Below are 24,897 nucleotides of genomic sequence, written 5' to 3' on the forward strand. Positions count from 1 at the left end.
CATTACGTTGCAGAACACCTTGTATATATATATATATATACACATATATATTAGAGTGTAAAAATATCTATCTATCTATCTATATATATATATGTATATAATATATACACATACCTATTGATTTATTTAGCAATATGTTTATCTATCGAACTATCTATCATCTATTGATCAACCTATCTATCTATCTATCTATCGATCGATCTATCTATCTCTTCTCTCTTTTCTACATTGCATTCTTTTATATATGTACACGTATATAATAATTTTTTAAAAATAATGTACATTACAAAAGTAAAAATAATTAAATTTATAATCTAATAATATATAAAAATCTTTTATGAATATAATGATTACAAAGTTTTAGTAGATAATTTTTTGTAATAAATAAATTATTTATATGATTTATTCTTATCTAACTACTGCTCTGTTTTGATAATAATAGCATTATTATGTATTAAATCTCTAAAATACTTTTATATAAATCATTTATTCCAAAGAATTATTTACTTTATAATCAATTATAATTATTATAGATAAGCCTGTTTATCCACATACACACACACACAATATATATATGTCTGTGTATGTATAAACAGGTCTATCTATAATAATTATAATTGATTATAAAGTAAATAATTCTTTGTAATGATTTATATAAAAGTATTTTAGAGATTGAATACATAATAATGCTATTATTATCAAAACAGAGCAGTATTTAGATAAGAATAAATCATATAAATCATTTATTTATTACAAAAAATTATCTACTAAAACTTTGTAATCATTATATTTGTCGCGTACGCAAAGTGGGTTTCCCCTTTTTTTTTCTTCGCGTTGACCGCGGACGCCGGTGTCGCTCAGAAAGAGCGCGAAGGACTGAGCAGCTGATTGAGAGGGCGACAAAGAGCGAGCCACCCTTGGATCCGTGAGATTGCCGATCGTGACACGCGTGGTCAGGTAGCACGGAACCGTCGTAGCGAGCACCGGTAGTTTTCAGCGAGACCAAGTATTTGCGATGACAAGAGGACTTTTGGGAGATAACACTCCTAATGCAGTATCACAAATTAGTTTATTTATCGAGGGCACGTTCAGTCTTATAAATCATTTCCGAAATTACTCAACCGATCTGTAGTCGTTCTGATTTTCGGTGTCGCTAACTTTACAGTTTGACGAAGAAGAGAACGCTTAGAGTCGGGGCGTTCTTCGCAGAGGCGCGAGATCTCGACACGAACCTCTTGGAGGAGACGCACGTTTTTTCAAAGAATCACGATTGGCCGGTATTGATTTCCGACCGAGTGAAGGAACCAAAATCACGCGGTCAAAGGATGATGGCTCATACCGATCAATATTGATAACTGCTGTCCTTGCCTCGCTGGCGGGGAATAACAAGTTTGTTTTGAAAAAGCGGGGTCTTACCTCTAACGCTTATTTTTACTTACAATTAATTTAACACGAAATTACCATTCAAAATTATTTGTCTGTTTCTCAACATACCGCCCGCCTTGAAATAATAGTTTCGAAAGAAAGATGCGAGTGACTCATGAGGCAGGAAAGGTTTCGAGTAGAATTGAGCGAGGCGTTCGGCACGTCGAGGCGAGACTTGACATCGCTTGTCGGCGCTTTCCGACTGCTCAATATCGATCGGCAGAAGGCACAGTCTACCGATCGGACACTTGTATTCGGACGACGCCGTTTTTACCGTAACAACGCGAACCAATTCGTCGAGACCCGGGTGACACAAAACAACGCGGCCGAGCTCCCATTTGCACGGTGGAAGCAGTGGATTGCGAAGCAAAACCAACTGTCCCACCCGAATATTTGGCTTCTCAATATGTCGCCATTTTCCCCGCTGTTGCAGCATGTTAATATAATCGCTTTGCCACAACTTCCAAAAACGCTCGGTGAGCTGCCGAACCAACTGCCATCGAGATAGGCGATTTTCTTTTACTTGTAACAGGGAAGGCTCCGGACTCGAGTTAAAAGCAGCACCAATGAGGAAATGCCCGGGGGTCAGCGGATCGTATGTATCTATCGAGTCGGAGAGCGGTGCTATGGGCCTAGATTTGAGGCATGCTTCGACGTTAAAAAGAAGCGTGGAGAACTCCTCGAACGTCAGCGTGTGCGCTCCGACCACCCGGCGAATGTGGTGCTTCACGCTTCGTACACCGGCCTCCCATAGGCCGCCAAAATGAGGGGCTGAGGGAGGCAGAAAATGCCACTCAACATTGTCCAAAGCTGTCCTGTTCAAAAACACGGGATCGCGAAGAGCCGCTCTAAACGCGACCGTGAGTTCGCGATCCGCTCCGACGAAGGTGGTCCCGTTATCGGCGTACACCGCCGTCGGAAGACCCCGTCGAGCCACGAATCGCGAATAGGCCCCCAAAAATGCCGGAGTGGCGTACCCCTCGACCAACTTCAAATGTACTGCGCGCGTTGCCATACACACGAATATGGCGATGTAGGCCTTTCGGGAGGCCACTCCGCGCCCAGACATCGCTCGAACTAGTATCGGGCCGGCATAATCCATTCCGCAGTGAATGAATGCGCGCGCGGGAGGAGAGACTCTGAATTGCGGGAGGTTCCCCATAAGCTGTGTCGGGACGGCAGCTCGCTCGCGAGTGCACGCGACACACCGATGGATGACCGATCTGACCGCACCGCGAGCTCGGATCACCCAGTACCTTCGCCGCAGCGTAGCTAGAGTAAGCTGGATGCCGACATGGAGATATCGCCTGTGAATATCCTGTATGAGGAGCTGGACGAGAGGATGGGACGCGAGAACGATCGGATGTTTGACGTGAGCCGGGATGGGCGCCCGCGACAACCGCCCACCCACACGAATTATTTGATCTTCGTCCAAATACGGCGCGAGAGGCAACAGTACGCTTTTCGACGAGAGCGCGTCTCCCCTTCGAAGCGCGGTCAGCTCGCGCGCGAATAGCTCCGCTTGAATGGTTTTTACCCAAAAGTTCGTCGCGCGTTGAATTTCGTGAACCGTCAAGGATGAGGGACTCTCGATGCGCCCAGCCGGCAAAGTAATACGTCCGCGAGTACGCGAGATAAATCGCATAACGTAGGCGGTAATGCGCATTAGCTTCGGCCACGACGAGTGGCGCGCGGCTAGGTCCCACAAAACAGGGTCTCTCGGCATTGCGACGAGAACCTGCGTCTTTACATTTTGTTCCATTGAGGTCTCAGGGTGAGGGTCGACAGTCACCGGCCAGTCGGAGATCGGAAGCCTAAGCCACAATGGACCATGCCACCACAACGGATGGGATGCGAGCTGATGCCCGGGAATTCTGCGAGACGCACAGTCGGCGGGGTTGTCGATGGTAGGCACGTGTCGCCACGAAGCGGAGGGAAGTCGGGTCTGGGTTTCCGCGACGCGATTTGCCACGAACGTTCGCCACCTTGACGGATGTTGCGTAACCCACGCAAGGACGACCGTGGAGTTCGTCCAGCAGTAACACGGAACCTCGAAAAGGTGGAGGGACGTGATCACGAACTCCATTAATCTGGAGAGCAGCACCGCTGCTGCGAGCTCCAACCGCGGAATGCTCAGTGACTTAACGGGCGCGACCCTAGACTTTCCGACGAGGAGCATCGAGGAGACCTCTCCGGAGATCGAAAGAAGCCTCAGATAAACCATACGCCTGAGAGGACGCGTCCGCGAACCCGTGCAGCTCGCAGGCCGTCGTATCCGATCCGCGTCGAACCCATCGATCGAGCTGAAGGCCATCAAGGGACAGGAGCGACGCCCGAATAACTTCCCACTCATCAGCGAGATCGGTGGGAAATTGGTCATCCCAGTCGAGCTGTGATTGCCACAGTCGCTGAAGAAAGATTTTTACCGTTATTGTGACCGGAGCACTCCACCCCAACGGGTCGAATATTCGCGCGATATTCGAGAGAATCGATCTCTTCGTTATCGAGACAGAGGGAGGGCAGGAAATGCGGAACTGAAACACGTCCTGAGCGGGGTGCCAGCATATCCCGAGGACTTTAACCTTTTCGCCTGGTTGAAGGTCCTTGCTGCAGGCTAAACCGTGATCGCTGTCATCAATGTCGCTCAGAAGAGCCGACGAGTTACTGGACCACTTGCGCAAATTGAATTGGCCGCAGCGCAGCAGTGAGCATACTTGATCGCGCGCCTGCCGAAGCAGAGGGATATCTTCGGCGCCGAACAAGACGTCGTCAACATAAATGTTATCCGTCAGGACGGACACGGCTAACGGATAGGAATGCTCTTCATCGCGGACCAGTTGGCGCAGCACTCGTAACGCCAAAAACGGCGCCGACGCCATACCGTACGTCACGGTCAAGAGCTTATAATCTTGCATGCGCTCCGTCTCGGTATCCACCCATAATATGCGTTGATAATCTGTGTCACGCGGATCAACGACGATCTGCCTATACATTTTCTCGACATCGGCCGAGTATACGTAGCGAAACTGTCGCCATCGCATCACGACTGCCGCCAAGTCCGTTTGTAGTTTCGGTCCTGGAAGCAAATTATCATTAAGCGATTTCCCGCTTGACGTTAGACTCGACGCATTGAATACCACGCGCAAGTGTGTGGTCGCACTACCGTCGCGAAAGACGGGATGGTGAGGAATATACACGCACTGAAAGAATTCTGAGAGAGGTGAGGCTTTTCGCATGTGTCCCAGAGCTTCGTATTCCCGCATGAAATTGAAATATTGTTGTTTTAGCTCGGCGTTAATTTCAAAGCGTCGAAGTAAGCTTTTTAGACATCGCTCAGCGGTATCGCGAGAACGACCGATATTAATGGGAGGATCACGTTTAAATGGAAGGCGCACAATGTATCGGCCGTCGGAACAACGCGAATGAGTGGTCATGAAGAAATCCTTACATCGTTGTTTCTCCGGGCCGAGTACAGTCTGTCGCGGAACTTCCTCGATCTCCCAAAATCTTCTCAGTTCGCGATCGAGCGCAAGCGACGTTGAGGCCAAACAATGTTGAACAGTGATTGTTCGGCGGGATTGAATTGACACACTCGTAGGGCCGGATACTGCCCATCCAAAAATGGTATTTAATGCATAGGGCTGCCCGCGAGGTCCCTTTCGCATTTCGCCAAGGAATATCTCGCCATAGATATCGGCGCCGATGAGGAGCTCAATGGGATCAGAACCTTTGAAGTGAGGATCTGCTAGAGCGAAATCCGCGAGATGATTCCAGTTGCATCTGGCTCGATCGAGCCCCGAATTGTAATCAGCGAGTGAAGGCAAAATCGACGCAGTGATTGTGAGACTCAGCTCAGATTTATTTTGCGGCGAGATCGTAATTTGAGTTGCAAACTTGCAGTTACCCGCTTTAAGACCGCAGATGGCAGAGAGTGAAAACTGATCTTGAAAACGACGCAGTCTTAAGGTTTGCGCAAGCCGAGCGGACATGAAGGTTATCTCCGATCCCGGATCGAGCTACGCTCGCACGTTCGCGTCGCGACCCGCCGGTGAACGAACCGTGACTCGCGCCGTCGCAAGGAGTACCGGAGTTCGATGCGATAATTCTTGCGAAGCAAACAACGCCACCGCGCCGCGATTACCTCTCGCTTCGACCGGCGGAGTTACAAGAATATGTAATAAAAAATATAGGATTACATCTAAGAAATTTAAGGTAACCTTATTCTGACCTTGGTAACACTGTCCAAGGTCAAACTGATCAGATCAATAAATAGATTTTTTATAACTTTTGTCTAAAACTTTTTTCTGTAAAACGTATACTTTTCGAGATTTTTCAGTGTTCCGATCTTTTTGGGATACTCTGTATATATATATATATATATGTGTGTGTGTGTGTGTGTGTGTGTGTGCGCGCGCGCGCGTGTGTGTATATATATTTATATATATATATAGATTATATTCTTATTCAATATTTATGGAGTTCAATTGTTATAAATTTTTTTTACATTATATACATATTTTCTAAAGTAACAATTTCTGAAATATAAAGCAGTCTCTTGCTTATTTTAAATAGTTGCTAGTAGTAGAAATATTATAGTAATAATAAGTAGTAGTTACAATAGTACAATAGTAATACTAATAGTTATAAAGTTGCAGTAGTGACAAAAAAAAGAAAAACGATTTGCATGTGCGTTCTGGTTATTAAAAAAAGATATTTTATATCAGAGACGATTTATTCGTCTGTTAGTTGCTTTAAAAATATCTTCTCCCAGAACGATTTGCATGTGCGTTCTGGTTATTAAAAAAAGATATTTTATATCAGAGACGATTTATTCGTCTGTTAGTTGCTTTAAAAATATCTTCTCCTAGAACGAATTGCATGTGCGTTCTGGTTATTAAAAAAAGATATTTTATATCAGAGACGATTTATTCGTCTGTTAGTTGCTTTAAAAATATCTTCTCCCAGAACGAATTGCATGTGCGTTCTGGTTATTAAAAAAAGATATTTTATATCAGAGACGATTTATTCGTCTGTTAGTTGCTTCTAAAATATCTTTTCCCAGAACGATTTGCATGTGCGTTCTGGAAGATATTTTATGCCAGACTTATTTATTCGTAAACTGCTTTTTTACATCAGATACGGTTTATGTATCCTCTGCTTATTGTTAGTATAAAAATAAAACATTTATATTGAAACTTTATTGTATAATATAATATAGTTTGAATAAGATATAGATTTATAAACAAGAGACTGCATTTATTTTTCAAAAATTTTTTGATAATTATATAATAATTGATACATTTAATTTTTTTAACAATATTTTAACATTATTTTTTTTTGCAGGCGACGGATGCTGAAGAAAGAGAGACAAGAGGAAAATGACTCCAGGTATAGCACATTTAAGGATACTAACAATGAATCCATTGATAATCAGAAATCGGCGGAATTGCTATCTGATACAATAAATTTAAAAGTTAGTATCCAATCGTTAGTACCCGCGATGCAATGCCTGGAGTCAAATTCAAATACAGGTACGTGTAGTAAAAATGTCGAACTTTGCGAAGATAACAATCATTTTGTTAGGGCGTCGCATTGTCGACTTTTCTCATATGTGGAATGAACTTCAGAGTTCATTCAATAATCATATGAAAGAAATAGAGTGCCAATTTAAAGATTGGAAACTCATAAAAACTAAAACCGAAGGCTAAGAGGAAAATGATTCTAGGAATAGCACATATAAGAATACTAGCAATGAATCCATCGATTTTCAAAAATTGGTGGAATTCTCTGATACGATGGATTCAAAAGTTAGTATTCAAAAAGTGCAATGCTTAGAGTCAATTTCAAAAACAGATATGTGTAATGAAAATGACAATCTTTGCGAAGATAACAATCATTTTGTTATCAAGAATAGCCCTCTGGATATAAATAATATCCAGGAAAGCATGCCTCAAGGGCGTCAATTTTTCTCATATGTGGAATGAACTCCAGAGATCATTCAATAATCATATGAAAAAAATAGAGTGCCAATTTAAAGATTGGCAAATCATAAAAACTAAAACCGAAGGCCAAGAGGAAAATAACTCTAGGAATAGCACATATAAGAATACTAGCAATGAATCCATCGATTTTCAAAAATCGGTGGAATTGGATTTCGATACAATAGATTCTAAAGTTAGTACTCAAAAAGTGCAATGTCTGGAGTCAATTTCTGAAACAGATATTTGTAATGAAGATATCGAACTTTGCGAAGATGATTATTTTGTTATCGAGAAAGGCTTTCTGGATATAAATCGTATCCAGGAAAGCTTGCCTGAAGGCCGTCGCATTGTCGACTTTTCTCATGTATGGAAAGAACTCCAGAGAGTATTCAATAATAATATAAAAAGAATAGAGTGCCAATTTAAAGATTGGAAACTCATAAAAACTAAAACCGAAAAGTTTAAGACGCATTTTACTTTCAAATGCCAAATGTGCAATACTGAAGCCGAATTCTGGTCAGAACCCAAAGATCCGAAAATATTAAGTATTGATATGGCTGCTGCAATAGGAACTATTACAGTGGGAATTGGCTATGTCCAATTGGAAGAGCTGTGTGCAGCTATGAATATTCAATGTATGTCCGATAAAAGTTATATTCAAAATCGAGATATGTTAGTAGACGAGTTTGAGAAAACAGCCATGGAAAATATGAAAATGGCTGGCCAAACTGAAAAGCAACTGGCTCTCGAAAGGAACGATGTTATAAACGGTATTCCGTACATAACTGTAATAGCTGATGGTAGTTGGAGTAAAAGATTGTACGGCCACGCCTACAATTCTCTTTCCGGTGTTGGTACTTTAATTGGTTACCACACGAAAAAAGTTCTTTTTATCGGTATCCGCAATAAATATTGTACGATATGCGATGTAGCGGAACGAAACGGAATTGAACCAAAAAACCATAAATGCTATAGAAATTTCGATCGTAACGCAAGCTCCACAAGTATGGAGAGCGACGCCATTGCAGAAGGCTTTAAAAGTAGCCTGGAAATGCATGGATTAATTTTTAGAACAGTTATTGCCGATGGCGATAGCAGCGTCTATCAGGCCATCATTGATAGCAGACCATATCGGGAACAAATGGTGACCGTGAAAAAAATAGAATGCACCAATCATTTGCTTCGCAATCTATGCAAAAAGCTGCAGGCGGTAGCAGGGACAACTCAGCCGACTAAATGCATAGAAAGCGCGGTTTTGTCCAGCTACAAAATGTTGTAAAGAACAACATTATGAACATACGAACAAAAGTGATAGAAGCAATTGATTTACGAAATAAACAAGAGCAACCTCACCATGATAAAGCTAGAGAATTACAAAAAGATATATTAAACATATTATATCTTGGCCGTGCCCAAGTAAAAAATTTGGTGCCTTGTGCACAGGTATTTAATTCTAACGAAAAAATTTAGTTTCGTTTAGAATAACGCACTGTCATCCGCGATTTGGCTCTTATTGCCTATCTTATATATGTTAAATTTATATTTATATTACAGAGCCTAGTTAAACTCTTAATTTATACACGCTGGCTTAAAGGCGTTTATTTACCAACATTAATATATATAACAGAGAAAAGTATAGAATCGAAAGGATCTGAATAGCTCAGTTGGAAGAGCAGTCGCCCGGCAAGCGAAAGGTCTCGGGTTCGATTCCCGATTCTGCGACTTTCGGATCTATATTTTTCTCTCGCACTTTATTTCTTTAGGGGGAATAGGAGATACATGGAATTAAAAATCTCTTGTAGAGATTATTCCAATTTTATATCTTGGCCGTGCCCAAGTAAAAAATTTGGTGCCTTGTGCACAGGTATTTAATTCTAACGAAAAAATTTAGTTTCGTTTAGAATAACGCACTGTCATCCGCGATTTGGCTCTTATTGCCTATCTTATATATGTTAAATTTATATTTATATTAAACATTCCTTTTTTTTTTTTTTTTTGTGACGCTGGGGAAACCGTCATGGTACCACACACCCCCGGGTAGGAGTGTGGGTTATGTGGGACTCCTTGTTCCCCTTGGTCGAGCCACGAATGGTTCGACCAGGGGGCCCAAGACCTACCTCACTAAAACCTCAGCGGGTGTCCATCTCGGGCGTTGGATAGGGGACGGCGAGGATGCTGGAATCCCATGCCGTCCCGCCGCCCCCCCCGCCAAGCCATCTCCGGGGAGCTGCCTTAGCCTTGCGGCCAAGACCCCTCCCCGACCGCGCAGTCAATGACTGCGCGGTTCCGTCCTGGTTGCGGCGCAGGGCGACACCGATCCCACACCGCGCCCTCCCAAAGAGTTTGGGGGCGGGGCTATGGCTCGAGAACTCCCGCTCGAGCCATCGCCCCCCGCCCCCCCGGTGGTCGCGACCCCCGGACCCCCTAGAGGGTGACCCGGTTCGGCGTTCCACCAGGGGAGCCCTCACCAGAGGGCTCCTCTTTGAAGGAGAGGAACCCCCTTCCGTGGACGGCGTTGCCCTCCCGCCGGTGCCTCCTGGCTCCCGGCGAGAGGGCCCCGCGCGTCACGTCCTCACAGAGGGGGACCCAGGCGCCCCGGCCTGACAGACAGCGCCTACCCGCCGGGGACGCGTGGCTCCCCCTCGGCCCCCCCAGCCGCGTCCCCCCCCCCGCTCCTCTGAGAGCAAGTGATCGGCCGCGGCCGGAGGGGTTTGCCCTAGCCGGGCACATAGGGCGCCCCCCCATAGTGGGGTGACGCGCCCACGCGCCCGGCCCGCGTGAGGCTCCCGGGGGGAGGGCCCTTGGGACTTAGTTGTCCCCGCCCCTTCCCGGAACCCTTATCTCGCGTCAATTATTGACGCGGGTATGTTTGGGACAAACCCCCCCCCCGATCCACGCCGCCACGAACGGGCAAGCCCATCGGCGGCGCGGAAAGAGAGGGCCCGGCCCCTCCTTTCATGGGTGCGTTCCTCCTTTGGAAGTCGTACCCCCCCCCCCCGGTCCCCACCACCCCGTGTCCGGTGAGCACCTGCGTCATGTGGTAGGATACCCCACCTTTGGCCCTGTCTAACCAGTTTTCTAGACAGGGCTGTATGGCCCCGACGGTGCGCTGTCCTGGCAGTGTTGGGTCCGCCAGGAATTCCTTCCAACTTTGGATCAGCGCCCGTCGGGAGTGGACCCTCACAGTACGCCGGAGACTTTCCGTCATAGTGATGCCCGCCCGCTGGTATCCACGCGTGCGCGTGTACACCTCAGCATACATGCGGGCGAGCATCTCAACGGGGGGCACTCCGGAGAGCACCCCCGTCGCCGCCCAGCTAACCGTACGGTAGCCCCTGCATATCCTGTTGGCTACCCGCTTCTGCACCTGTCTCAGTGCATCTCTGGGACCGCGGGCAGCCCCCAGGCATTTCGACCATACTGGGGCCCCGTACAGCAGCATGGCGTGTACAGTCCCGGCGTACAACTTCCTTACACTTCCGCCAGGTCCCCCGAGATTGGGCAGCAGGCGTTGTAGTGCCATTGCTGCCCTCTCCACTTTGGGGGATATTAAACATTCCTAGTCATATATTTGGTGAACATAAACGATGTAAGGAACGCGGTCGTATATGTGACCTTGATGAAACGAAGAAAAATTATGTACCGTTTCTCAAATTACACGATCTTTACCAAAGAGTAGAGAAGGCTATCATATATTTAAGCGCTTATTCCGACGGTTTGTTGTACAAATACACCAACAATCCTGTAGAGTCGTTCAATTCGATAATCTGCAAAGAAATTGCTGGTAAGCGCATTAATTTTAGTAACCGAGGCTCTTACAATGCTAAAGTTGCGGGGGCAGTTTTGCAATATAATTCGAAACAAGATCTTACGGAAATGCATAAAAGCATGGATAAAAATGTTCCTCCTACTGTCGAGATTCTGGAAAAGCGACGACAAATTAAAGTTGCAAGAACTAGAGAATCTCGGAAAATTGATGGACGACAAAAATGTAAAAGAAAGTCAGGAACAGATTGTCATTACGGTCCGCAATCACAAAAACCTGATCTTCTACCCGAGGTTTTTGAACAACTTCTACAAAATCATTTGGAAAAGTTGTTTGAAAATGGGAAAAATTGGAAACAAATTGAACGTAATACAATAGAGCAAAGTGATTCAGATTTGTGGCATTCACTGAGACAGGAACTGTTGACGGCGTCTAATTTTGGAACTGTATGTCGCATGAGACCGACAACGTCTTGCGCCGCAACCGTAAAAAACATTTTATTTCCTCCCTCTATTGATACTGCGGCTATAAAATATGGCCGCGAAATGGAAAAAAATTGCGAGAAAAGAATTGACCGTAACATTAAAAAAGGAGATAAAAATTTGCGGATTATTTATTGATATTAAAAATCCGTGTTTGGGTGCTTCTCCAGACGGACTCATAGATGAAGATGGCCTGGTAGAAATAAAATGTCCTTTATCAGCTGAGCATTTAACAGCGGAAGAGGCCATAAAAATATTGCCCCATTTGAAAGGCATCTTTGATAAGAAAAATCCAGATAAAATGAATCAAAATCACCGATTTTTCTATCAAATTCAAGGCCAGTTAAATATAACGCAGCGAGATTATTGTATTTTCGCTGTGTGGACGCCAAAAAGCTTGAAAATAGTACGTGTTAATAGGGACACTGTATTTTGGAGTAATCAAATGCTGCCTTTTTTAACACGTTTCTATTACCATTGCATGCTTCCGGAAATCTTGGACAGTCGGCATAATCGACATATGCCAATTAGAAATCCAAGCTATATAATAGAAGCTCAACAAGAAGTAGCTAAAAAAAGAAAACAAACGAGTCTTCCACAGTGTAATGTAGAAGATAAAAATATTGTCAAAAAAAAAAAATGTATCGAATCAAATATTTCATCAATGGAAGCAACTGCTTTGAATGCAGAACAAGATGATTGCATCGTAGTTAGTTACTCAAATAATACAGAACTAACAGAATACGATATGGCAAAGCAAAAAGAATTTTTTGATAATTGGGTTGTTCCTTTTGATTCAGTAAAGAAAAATGTATTACCTTTAGATAGTCAAATAAATGACGAATCATTGGACCAATTTTTGCGCGTCATAAGAGAGAATTCTTAATTTTCTATAAAAACTTACAAATTATTAGAGGAAATTGCAGTAATCACTGGCGATGTATTTCTTTTGACGGCACCAAGCTTTGAGTGTACGACAGTCTATCTGGCTGTACATACGAAACATTAAAGGCTAAAGAAAAAAAATTACATTCATCGCCGTTATCCACAAATAAATAAAAATAATATAATATTTGAAAACGTTCAAACACAACCTGATGGTATATGTTGTGGAATCTTTGCTGCCGCATTTGCTACAACTATAGCTTTAGGAGGAAATCCTTGTAATGAGACATATTCTGCTGATGTTAAACGTATGAGACAACATTTCTTAAAAATTATAGCAGAAAATAAACTGTCACCTTTTCCTAACTAATGAAAATTTATCATTATACTAGAAATGTGTAATTCTAATAAATATTGTTGCAAAAAAGTGTCTAATACAAATGTCTCATTTGCAAAAATCGGAGAGACGAAAAAAATACATATATTATGGTTGCGTTCTCACGGGAATGGGCGATGGAAGGCCCATTTCATTCTATATATGCATAAAAATGTTTTGTATATTATATAATATTCTGTTATATTATAAAAATATACAGCTGGTTATTTGAATATATTTGCTATTTTCTCAATTATTGATAAGAGAAGAAAAGCGAATTGTGCGTACTGCATACATTGTAATTTATAGAAAATTACAGGTAATATCAATATACGTATCATACACGTATGCTTATACCATACACGTATGTGTATACATGTATGTGTATATGTATTTGTATATGTATATGCATGCATTTATGCATGCATTTATATATGTAAGAAATATATACATATATATACATGTATATAGATGCATATATCCATGCATAAACATATATATAATATGTACATGGTGATTCAAAAATCTGGCAATGGCCAATTATCTCCGAAAATAGTGGTCTTATGAAAAAAATACTAAAGGTGTTGACTTTTACCTAGGTGTCAAATTTTGAGATCATTTATAGGTCAACTTTTTAAAATCCTTTATTTTTTATTAGATATTCTTGTAGCTTATCTCGACAGCTTTCCGAAGCATTATAATAAAACATTTTTTCATGAAGTACTTTTTGAATTATAAAGATTCGAAGCAATTGTTTGACATTAAATTATATTACCAACTTATCGAGCTGAATATTCGAGATGTTCAGTCAACTACCATTTATTACATGTATAAATTATAAAACTACAGTCATTATATTATATTAAAACTAACGCAAATTAACGCAAATTACAATCATTCTATAAACGTTTCGACCGCACGCGGTCTTCTTCAGTATAATTATTGAAAAATAAATTCTTACAATTCACATGATATCGAAATTTAATTATAGTTATTCAGAATCGAGAGTTTTTGAGCAATTAACGCGTGTTTCAATCCGTCCTGTCCAACAATGTTCGCCTCGATATGATCTCTGATTTTGTTCAGATCTCGGATGATTTCATCGTTAATATGCGAGAAATTAACCCGTACCGTAGGCGCTGCGATTAATAAGAAATTACCGATCAACGTATGTCCAAATTATAATATATATCCCCTACAATTGGTAGTATGCTTACCTATCATCGTTCTTCTTGACAATTTTGCTACTTATTAACAGTTATTAAGGATGACACTTAACAAACAACAATACAGAAAGACAGCTCATTTTAAACTCTACTTGATCGGAGAGCGTGCGTGTTTATATATGATCTAATATCTATGTTTTACTCGTTAATGTCCTATTTGTCCTATTATTATTTATTGTTCGCTAATATATCCAAAATATCAAAATACGACTCGCTAAGTAACTCAGTATCTTTGTTTAAATTTAGTCCATTTTTTTGTTCCTTGATATGTAGCATCTCAGAAATGAGTCTTTTATAATAATTATTTTCGTTGTCCATGATCTTAACATTGTCCCAATTAAAAGTATGATGTTCATTTATTATGTGTTCAGAAATTACTGAATGTTTCGTTGAGTCCAACCTAATATTATTTTTATGTTCTTTTATTCGCGTCTGCAATTGCCTCTTTGTTTGGCCTACATAAGATGCATTACAATTATTGCAACTGATCTTATAAACCACATTCGAATTGCATGGATGTTTAGTTTTATCTTTCTGTGCTTTAATAATATTATCCAGTTTGTTGAGACATCTATACCCTACCATACAATTTTTATTTTTCACCGAGGAAACAATCATTTCTGAGACCCTATCTATATACGGAATGACAAAGAATTTTTTATTAACCGAGTCATTTCTTATACTTTTTGTTCTTTCTATGTTGGCCTGTCTCTCTAAAATGCTCCCCTTAGATATGATGTGTTCTATCCGATGATTAATTTTGTTAAAAATCAGATCAAGAGGGTAACCATTGCTTCTGAGTATATTAATAATTAACTCCAAATTTTTATTAAAAAATAGTGGATGTGATAGCAATAGACATCTGTCTACAAGGTTATATATTATTCCAATTTTGTGGCATAATGGGTGGTTTGAATAAAATGATAACGTCCTTCCTGAGAAGGTTTCTTTTTGATACCAGTCTATATATATTTTGTTATTAATAATTTTAAGTGATAAATCTAAGAAATTCAAGCTATGATTAACCTCTTGTTCGACCGTGAATTTAAGTCTTTCATGATAGTTGTTAAAATTATTCACAATCTGAGTCATATTAGTCATAGAGGTGGCCACTATTATGTCATCCACATAACGAAAATAAAACAAACATTCCAAATTCAACGCTTTGAGAACTGTATCCTCAAGATCTTGCATAACCAGGTCTGCAATAATTGGTGATAACGGTGACCCCATAGGGGTCCCAAACGTCTGTTTATAAATTATGTCATCAAATGTAAAATATGTAGAAGTCAATATGAATTTTATACCCCCAAAAAATTCGTTTTTCGGTATTTTAGTATTTATTCCAATGTGATCCCATCTATCGTTAATACCGTCAATCGCAAGATCCAGAGGAGCGTTCGTAAACAAAGACACCACATCCAAGGAAAACATCCTATCATTCTCATCAATCTTTTTACCAGACAATATGCTGTACAAATCAAAACTATTATTAATATGACTTTTCGCTTTGGGTAGGCTAGTTCGTAAGGTGTTTTGTAAAAACGAAGCCAGCGAGTATAGAGCCGTATCAACCGATGAAACTATGATTCTAACCGGATAGTTTTCCTTATGGATTTTAGGTAATCCATACGCTTTTGGAAGGAGAGAATCACTACAACGTAATTTATAATATTCGTTTTTTGAAATATAATCTTCCTTAAGCCATCTCTTCAACAAACCATTCAAATCGTTCTCTATTTTTTTGCACGGATTTTTTTTGACAATAGTGTAAGTGTTGACATCTTTTAAAACGTTTTTCATTTTGTTAATATAATAAGATCTATCCATCGCGACCGTAGCATTACCTTTGTCCGCGCGTGTGAATAGAACATTCGGATTGTCTTTACAAAATTTTTTTAAATCTCTGTGTGCACCAAGTAATTTTTGTTGACTTACGTCATTTTTATCCTTCGTGTTAAGAAGTTGTGCAAATTTTGGAACCGCGATATTTCTGATCGTTGTGAGATTATTAATATTATTTCGTTTGCTATTACTCTCTATGTCCTTGATAAATTCATGTATCGCTGTTTTTTTTACTAATATTCGGAAGACAAAATTTATCACCCATTTGCAACAGATTAGATACGTTAGGCGGAATGTCTGTGTTGGATAGATTAACAAACCATTTTTTATTAGTATTTTCCAAAGGGTTAATTGTATCATTGAGAAATTTATTGGCTTCAATGTGTATATTGATCTCCTTGGCATCATTAGTGATTGCCCTGAGAGAATTTTGTGATATTTTCGTCGGTTGTGAAGTTTCAAATGAACATCATACTTTTAATTGGGACAATGTTAAGATCATGGACAACGAAAATAATTATTATAAAAGACTCATTTCTGAGATGCTACATATCAAGGAACAAAAAAATGGACTAAATTTAAACAAAGATACTGAGTTACTTAGCGAGTCGTATTTTGATATTTTGGATATATTAGCGAACAATAAATAATAATAGGACAAATAGGACATTAACGAGTAAAACATAGATATTAGATCATATATAAACACGCACGCTCTCCGATCAAGTAGAGTTTAAAATGAGCTGTCTTTCTGTATTGTTGTTTGTTAAGTGTCATCCTTAATAACTGTTAATAAGTAGCAAAATTGTCAAGAAGAACGATGATAGGTAAGCATACTACCAATTGTAGGGGATATATATTATAATTTGGACATACGTTGATCGGTAATTTCTTATTAATCGCAGCGCCTACGGTACGGGTTAATTTCTCGCATATTAACGATGAAATCATCCGAGATCTGAACAAAATCAGAGATCATATCGAGGCGAACATTGTTGGACAGGACGGATTGAAACACGCGTTAATTGCTCAAAAACTCTCGATTCTGAATAACTATAATTAAATTTCGATATCATGTGAATTGTAAGAATTTATTTTTCAATAATTATACTGAAGAAGACCGCGTGCGGTCGAAACGTTTATAGAATGATTGTAATTTGCGTTAATTTGCGTTAGTTTTAATATAATATAATGACTGTAGTTTTATAATTTATACATGTAATAAATGGTAGTTGACTGAACATCTCGAATATTCAGCTCGATAAGTTGGCCTTATATTTATCACTTTGTTTTCAATACACGAGCGACAATTTATATTAATTTATTAAATTATATCTTTGTAAAATATTCAGTTTTACGTTATCATATTTTTTATTTTTATGCACATAATAATGAAACCAATTTGGTGTAAAGAAAATGCACCCAGCAAACACAAAATATAACTGCTATGTTACATGTATATAATACTATATAACGTGCATGTTACATGTAACATATACGGTAATTTCTCACTTATAGATGTAACATTTGTAATATGACATATGTTATTTATATATTGTAATTACATCCCAGATAGCATCGATATTGTAGGATGCCAAAATATAATCTTTCGCTAAGTCACTATTCTATCTATAATTACAATAAATAATAGAATCCATAAGTGGGAAATTACAACTAACGTGTATGTTACATGTTACATGCACGTTATTTACGTGTTATATAGCAATTATAATGTTTGCTGGGCAATTGCTTCTTGAAAATTACATACGTCTTTTGCAACTGTGTTTTCTTTGCACCTATTGATTGGTCTTATTATTCCGTGCATAAAAAGTATAAATGTATAATAAAAATTGAATGTTTTACAAGATATTGTCAATTTTATAAAAGAATTGTTCACTTCAAACCTTTATAACTCAATAAGTACATAAAAAATATTTTATTAGTGTTTTGTAAAATTCTCGAGATAAGCTACAAAAATATCTAATAAAAATAGGTTTTGTTTAATAAAAGTTGATCTTGAAATGACCTCTAAATTTGACCCCTACGTCAAAGTCAAGGTCACCATAAAATATCTTATTTTTCCTAGAAACAATTTTTATATATAACAATATAAAATTATATATAGAAATATATAAAATTATACATATAATTGCAAAATTAAATATGAAATATGTCTATATATAATTAGATAAAAGAGCTTTTTATATACATATACTTATATAAATATATATATATATATATATATATATATTGTATATATAATAAATAAGTATTCACATATATAAATATATATAATGTTTCATATATAACTTAACATGAGATTATACATGAACTTCATACTTTATTTATAAATAAATTTAATTATATATAAAATAAACATATTTTACATATAATTATGTATAATTATATAATTATTTAGATATAATTATATATAAAAAATTTTTCCCGGGTTGAACCCTGCAATTTTTATATTTTATTCATAAGACCACTATTTCTTGGACATAATTGACCGTTGCCGGACTTTTGAACCACCTTGTATATATATATTGTTACGTCCTCGCGACGTCTCTTGCGCTGTCTCACAAAAAGATATCACTCACACTTTCACTCGCGTCCGGAATGAATAAATTCTCGTAATGAGGAAAGGAGTTTTAATGAAACGACCCAATACAATAAAGCAAAGAAATACAATATATAATAGGCCAAAATGCCCATCGGTCTCGTAAGCGTCCGCTCAGTGCGACAGCTAGACCAAATCTAATCATGGCGCCCCAAAACATTTGAACGCCGGTTGTCTATAAACAACCCTCCTAGGAGATGAAAAGGGATGAAGGTGCTCAGGGGATGTAAACCAGGGACGTAACACTATATATATATATATATATATGGTAGATTGTATATTTCCTTTGAAAAATACATGAAAATATGCATATATCATCAAAATATAGGATAAAGTTCCGAATAGGTGAACCCTCCGATTTTTTTGAAACTACACTATTTTTTGTATTTTTGAACACTGATTACGAATATGATAATGAAAATTTGCGACTAGGTCATTTTCAAGGTCAAAACTCAAAAAAATTGACAAAAATATAACTTTTTAGACATTATTTTGATAAATATTAATGTAAGAAAAAAATGTTTCAAATAAAAGTTGTAGTTCTTGTAAAAATACATCATTTATGTCCTATAAATTTTTTGCGTAAAACTGATAGTTTTCGAAAAAAATTAGATAAGAAAAACCCTCTCAAACATTAATATATTCTTCGTTCTCAGCCGAACCCGGAGTCAACGACGAGGACGTGACGAAGAACTGACTCCATTTTTTTGTTTTTATAATTTTTATATTTTTTTATAATTTTTTTATAATTTTAATATTTTTTATAATTTTTTTATATTTTTTGTATTTTTTTACATTTTTAATTGTTTTTTTTAACGCTTTTTTATTTTTCAAAACTATTTATAAAACGCTAAATATATTACTCCTTTCCCGGATAACATCTTTTAATATCGATAATCAATTGCTTGAAAGGATCTTGACCCAATCGTCGAAGTCGACGACGCCACATAAATTCACACAAATGATCAGCGATAGAACTCTTTTGAACACCACCGCGAGATAATTCACGACGCATCCAGCGCCAGGACGACTCAATATTCTGAGTGTGAGCATCAGTTTCCGGATCTACAAAAAATTCAGAATGGATTCACCGTCTTGTGGACATATCCATGATGTTCCAAATCTATATATCCCTTCCAACAATCCGTATGGATCTCAGTCCCAGGCATCACATGTTTTTTTATTAAAGCTACAAGAGTATCTTTGTCTCTCTTGTTGTCCGGGCAAATTTCGAGCCGATAATTAGTAGCATGTCCACGGTAAATCATTCCGAGAATCCATGATCCCTCAACAACACGTCCTCGTTCGTACTTCCGACGACCAATCTTACACTCGTCAATTTCTATGATTCCACCTCCCAAAAGACCCTCTTCCTGAAACTCCTCATCAAGTGCAGCCATGCAGACTTCTCGACAAAAGAAAATCTATCGGCTACAGTTTCACGAGATATATACTGCCCATCAATAATACTGCTTTCTCGAATCGTTTGATTAAACGACATATTGACAGAAAAACAGTACGTTATGAGAATACATGCCGCAGGAGAAATATGACACCTCTCGAACCATGTATCCTCTGCAACAGTCGCAGTATGTCGATACTTTCCTTTTTTCATACAAAGGAATCTTCCGCATTCAAGATCAGATTCTAGCAAATTCATGTATTTTTTATGATGACTGCAGAACCTTTGTGTTGGAATCAAACCAACTTCTCTCAACCACTGAAGAGTTGATGAACGATTTTGAAAATAGACGCCAATAAAAACAAATTGTATGTTTTATCCATTTTTTTCGTAACAAAAAAAATTAAAAGAAACAACCTTATTAATTAGGCTCCAAAACTTTTATTCGAAATTTACGCTTTGCATAAAAGTCGCAAAACTATATAAACTATCTATAATTATAAACCTAGTTTTGCATCCGAAGCACAGAACAATAAGAGGTAGACCTTACTTTGCAAGAAAAGTCGCAAACCCATGTAAAGCAGTTGTAATAATAAATTTTGCATCAAACGATGGATGGTAAGCATTGCTTTGCATGAAAAGTCGCAAGATATGTGCGCGCAAAGAGTTTATATTTATTAAATCTTTACCTTACTAAAAATATGATGAGTCAACAATATACTAAAAGTATTAGGTACAGAAAATATTAGCAAGACCCCTACGCAACGAAAAATGTATCATGAATCAAAACTAGATAAATAGGTTTCCGTGGAATCTCGCTTCCCATGGAAAAGTGTTTGCGTGGAACCTCGCTCTGCGTGGACAGTTGCAAATCCACGTAGAACCTCGCTTTGCATGGAAAAGTGTATGCGTGGAATCAGTGGGTTCCACCCCTCCTGCGTGGGGCTCCACTACCGTAAAACTAGACAAATAGGTTTGCGTGGAACCTCGCTCTGCGTGGAAAGTTGCAAACCCATGTGGAATCTCGCTTCGCGTGGAAAAGTATATGCGTGGAATCAGTGGGTTCCGCCCCCCTGCGGGGGGCTCCACTACCGTAAAACTAGATAAATAGGTTTGCGTGGAACCTCGCTCTGCGTGGAAAGTTGCAAACCCATGTGGAATCTCGCTTCGCGTGGAAAAGTATATGCGTGGAATCAGTGGGTTCCGCCCCCTGCGGAGGGCTCCACTACCGTAAAACTAGACAAATAGGTTTGCGTGGAACCTCGCTCTGCGTGGAAGTTGCAAACCCATGTGGAATCTCGCTTCGCGTGGAAAAGTATATGCGTGGAATCAGTGGGTTCCGCCCCCCCTGCGGGGGCCTCCACTACCGTAAACTAGACAAATAGGTTTGCGATGGAACCTCGCTCTGCGTGGAAAGTTGCAACCCCATAGTGGAATCTCGCTTCGCGTGGAAAAGTTTATGCGTGGAACAGTGCGTTCCGCCCCCCCTGCGAGGGGCTCCACTATCGAAAAAATAGACAAATAGGTTTGCGTGGAACCTCACTCTACGTTGGAAAGTTTGTAAACCTATGTAGAATCGTATATGTATTGCAAAGTACATGCTTAGAGGGAGAGAACAGATATAAGTATTTAGATTTCATCGTTTTGTTGAAAACTATCATTCGTACGTAAAAATTAATAGGGACCGTAAACTGTTTTTCTCTGTAAGACATCTAAAACTTTTGTCTAAAATATTTATCATGATTTTGTTCGTATTTCTAAAATAACTGTTAAAAAACTATAATTTTTATGGGTTTTTCTTGATTTTCACTATGAAAATGAAAGGTGCGCCAATTTTCACTATAATGTCGTAATCAGTGCATCAAAAATTACGTAAGAATACTGAGTTTCAAAAAATCAGAGAAGAGCACTTTTCGGAACTTTACCCGCCGTTTTTAGTCTTTAACATCGATTTTCTCAATAAACTTTCAGTTTTTACGCAAAAAATGTATACGGAGATAATGATGTATTTTTTTACACAGAACTACACCTACAACTGTTTCTTTAACACATTTTTTTCTTACATTTAAATATTTAACACATAATGTTCTAACAAACTTATATTGGTCATGTCAGTTTTTTTGATGTTTTGACCTTGAAAATGACCTAGTCGCAAATTTTCATTATCATATTCGTAATCAGCGTTCAAAATATAAAAAATAGTGTAGTTTCAAAAAAATCGGAGGGTTCACCTATTCGGAACTCCACCCAAAATATATAAAAGAGCAATATTGAAATTGTGTTCAACTATGTCATAAAGAGACACATTTATATATGTATGTTTACTGTCATTGACACGCTTAGATGCGTGTGCGAGATGATTTGACAGTAAAATATATTATGTTGTCTGATTTAATATGTTGAACACACTAAAATGGCTTTTTGACATATATATATTACTGTCGATAATAGCGGAATTAAAATTGTCGGTAATTATCGACAATTTTAGTTCCTCTCAAATGAGGGCGCTAACCCGTCGGAGTTCGGCCAACGCTCCAGCATCCCCTTAAATATTATTTTAAGGGTCGACAGGCGACATGGTGGAGACGCCTATCGGCCGGCCGGGAATTACGGATCTTATTTTCCAGATATTAGCGAAAGTATTGAATAAATCTTATTAAATTTAGGATATTCTTAATCAGTAAGCTCATTTGTAGTCCTTTAAAGAGCTATTTTATAAAAAAAAGATAAAAATAAAAATTTTTAATAAACTTGGGGGAATGCACAGCTAGGAACGGGTAAGGTTGGGTTAGCCGCGAGTCCGTATTTTATTTATTATAAATTTTTAAGAGCGAAAATGTAAAATCCGGCCTTTTAGAGGACTGCTTTATTATATAAAGAATATATTAAAAAAAATTCACGAAGATATGTCACTTATTTTATGAAATATCTGGACGATAAGATTCTCACTAGATTCATAAGGAGCAGGGGAAATGTCTGTGATAACATGCTGACTGCTTGACAAGGAGAGAGCATCATTCCATCTTTGTCTCTCTTACATCGCATATGTAGTAGCGTCCATGTAGGTACAAACACTAATACGTGAGCACACGGATGCAAATATTGAGAGATAATGTCAGCAAAAAGGCTATCATATTATTTTTATTTTTTTGTATATGTATGCATATGTAAATAAAGAACAAAAATAAAAACTATTTTAAATAATAAGAATCTATTTTGTGTGTGTTGTGTGTAATTAAAAATTAATAAAAAAATTAAAAAATCAATTTATATACCATATATTTTTTTTTATCATATAAAAAATTCTAGAAATGTACTTAAATTTTTCGTAGATTCTCGATTTTTTTCATTGCTTCTAAACATTCAGCTAAAAGAGCAGTTGAGACTATTCAAATAAAAAATATTTTATCTTATTTTTGTAAATAATATAATATATTTTTATTTAGGAGTCCAAAAATATATGTTACGCATAAGTTATTTATAATTTTCGTTCAAATTAAGAGATATTGTATTAAATATATTGTAATGCATATACACATTAATTTTCATTAACATGCAATTATACGGACTTGGTAAAGAAAATAAGGTTTTCAGTTCTTGTATACAAAGTATATTTTTATTATACTATTATATCATCATTTTTATTATGACATCAGCAGAAGGCGAGTTAAGGTAAGGAAGAAAAATTTTTTAATTCTATTTTAATTAATATTATTTTATGTAATAATATAATGAAAATGGAATTGAAACATTTTTCTCCCTTGGTTTTCACCTCGACCTCTTGTCCCCTTCTTTCCCCCCCAACCCTATTTTCAAAATTGGATTGGTGGAGTGGCGGGAGGCTGGAATTGTGCGGTGGCGGAGACGGTGGAAATTGTCGGTGGGGGCGCGGCGTGGTGGTGGATATTGTGATGGCGGCGCGGAACTTTGGTGGTGGCAGCGGCACGGAAATTGTTGGCGGTGGCGGCGCGGCGGATATATTGTGCTGGCGGCGGCTGGGCTAGCGGAAAGCATTTTGCTCCGTTGATTGTTTTGGGTTTTTTTTTTTTTTGTTTTTTGGTCGCCTCGCTCACGACGACTTGGCGATAACGTCGACGACGATCCATTTGATGAGTCTAAAAAAAATAATTAGTAAAATTTATTCTTTCTCGTTCTCTCTCTCTCTCTCTCTCTCTCTCTCTCCTCTCTCTCTCTCTCTCTCTAAATACATTTATTTTATAAAAATCTAACGCTGGAGGTGCTTGCACCCACAAAAATTATGCATCCTCGGGGCAACGGTATATGGCAGGAACGGCGGCACAAAATTCACTTGGACAAGTCGCCGGAATGGGCGGCAATCGGTATTGCCTGACCAAAAAATTGTTAATTTATATAATGCATACAATATGATTTGCATATGTATTTATATACATATATGTATATACATTGATATAAATATACAAAGGTCAAATAGAGGTTATACAGGTAGACAAAATCATTGCTATACGGAGAAGGGGGAAGAAAGAAAAGATCCTATAAATGAATACTTTATAAATGTTGCAATATTTTAAATATTTGGAATAATATGTACGTATATATAATAGACATATATAAATGAAGGAGAACAATTAATACCACGTTCACGGTTCGCCATTATGCAAAACACATATGTCTTCGGTTTTCGATGTGCAGTATATATCGTTCATACAACGTAAGCGTGACCTACCTTTATGGTGATTTAGTAGCATAGAGTATTGTGTTGTACAGAGTAGTGTTTGTTGTTCAGTGCAGCAGAGTATTCTATCTTTTATTAGCATTTTATTAGTATTATTTAGAGAATATTGTACAATCATTATGCCTTAAATCTAGTTAGAATAAAACAGTAGTGCAAAGTGTGTCTATATCACAAA

At 38.4% G+C, this 24,897-nt stretch overlaps 3 protein-coding genes across 3 annotated transcripts; 1 reads left to right on the forward strand and 2 right to left on the reverse strand.

Moving 5' to 3' along the window:
- Positions 1 to 1,441: 1,441 nt before the first annotated feature.
- LOC146723829 (uncharacterized) lies at positions 1,442 to 3,511 on the reverse strand. The gene has a single exon (XM_085481018.1). It carries the CDS (start codon positions 3,509 to 3,511, stop codon positions 1,442 to 1,444), a length of 2,070 nt encoding a protein of 689 aa, XP_085337144.1.
- A 70-nt stretch (positions 3,512 to 3,581) lies between these two features.
- Positions 3,582 to 5,414, reverse strand: LOC114944885 (uncharacterized). Its single transcript, XM_029320933.1, has one exon. The coding sequence runs from the start codon at positions 5,412 to 5,414 to the stop codon at positions 3,582 to 3,584; it is 1,833 nt and encodes a 610-aa protein (XP_029176766.1).
- LOC146723830 (uncharacterized) lies at positions 5,413 to 11,550 on the forward strand. The gene is given in 6 exon segments (XM_085481019.1): positions 5,413 to 5,453; positions 6,769 to 6,956; positions 7,646 to 8,643; positions 8,646 to 8,798; positions 10,962 to 11,206; positions 11,208 to 11,550. Coding segments are annotated over 6 exon segments (1,968 nt in total).
- The last annotated feature ends 13,347 nt before the right edge of the window (positions 11,551 to 24,897 follow it).

The sequence above is a fragment of the Nylanderia fulva genome, unplaced genomic scaffold, assembly GCF_048542155.1.
Source record: "Nylanderia fulva isolate GAGA-0341 unplaced genomic scaffold, ASM4854215v1 Scaffold166, whole genome shotgun sequence".
NCBI classification, from domain to species: Eukaryota; Metazoa; Arthropoda; class Insecta; order Hymenoptera; family Formicidae; genus Nylanderia; species Nylanderia fulva.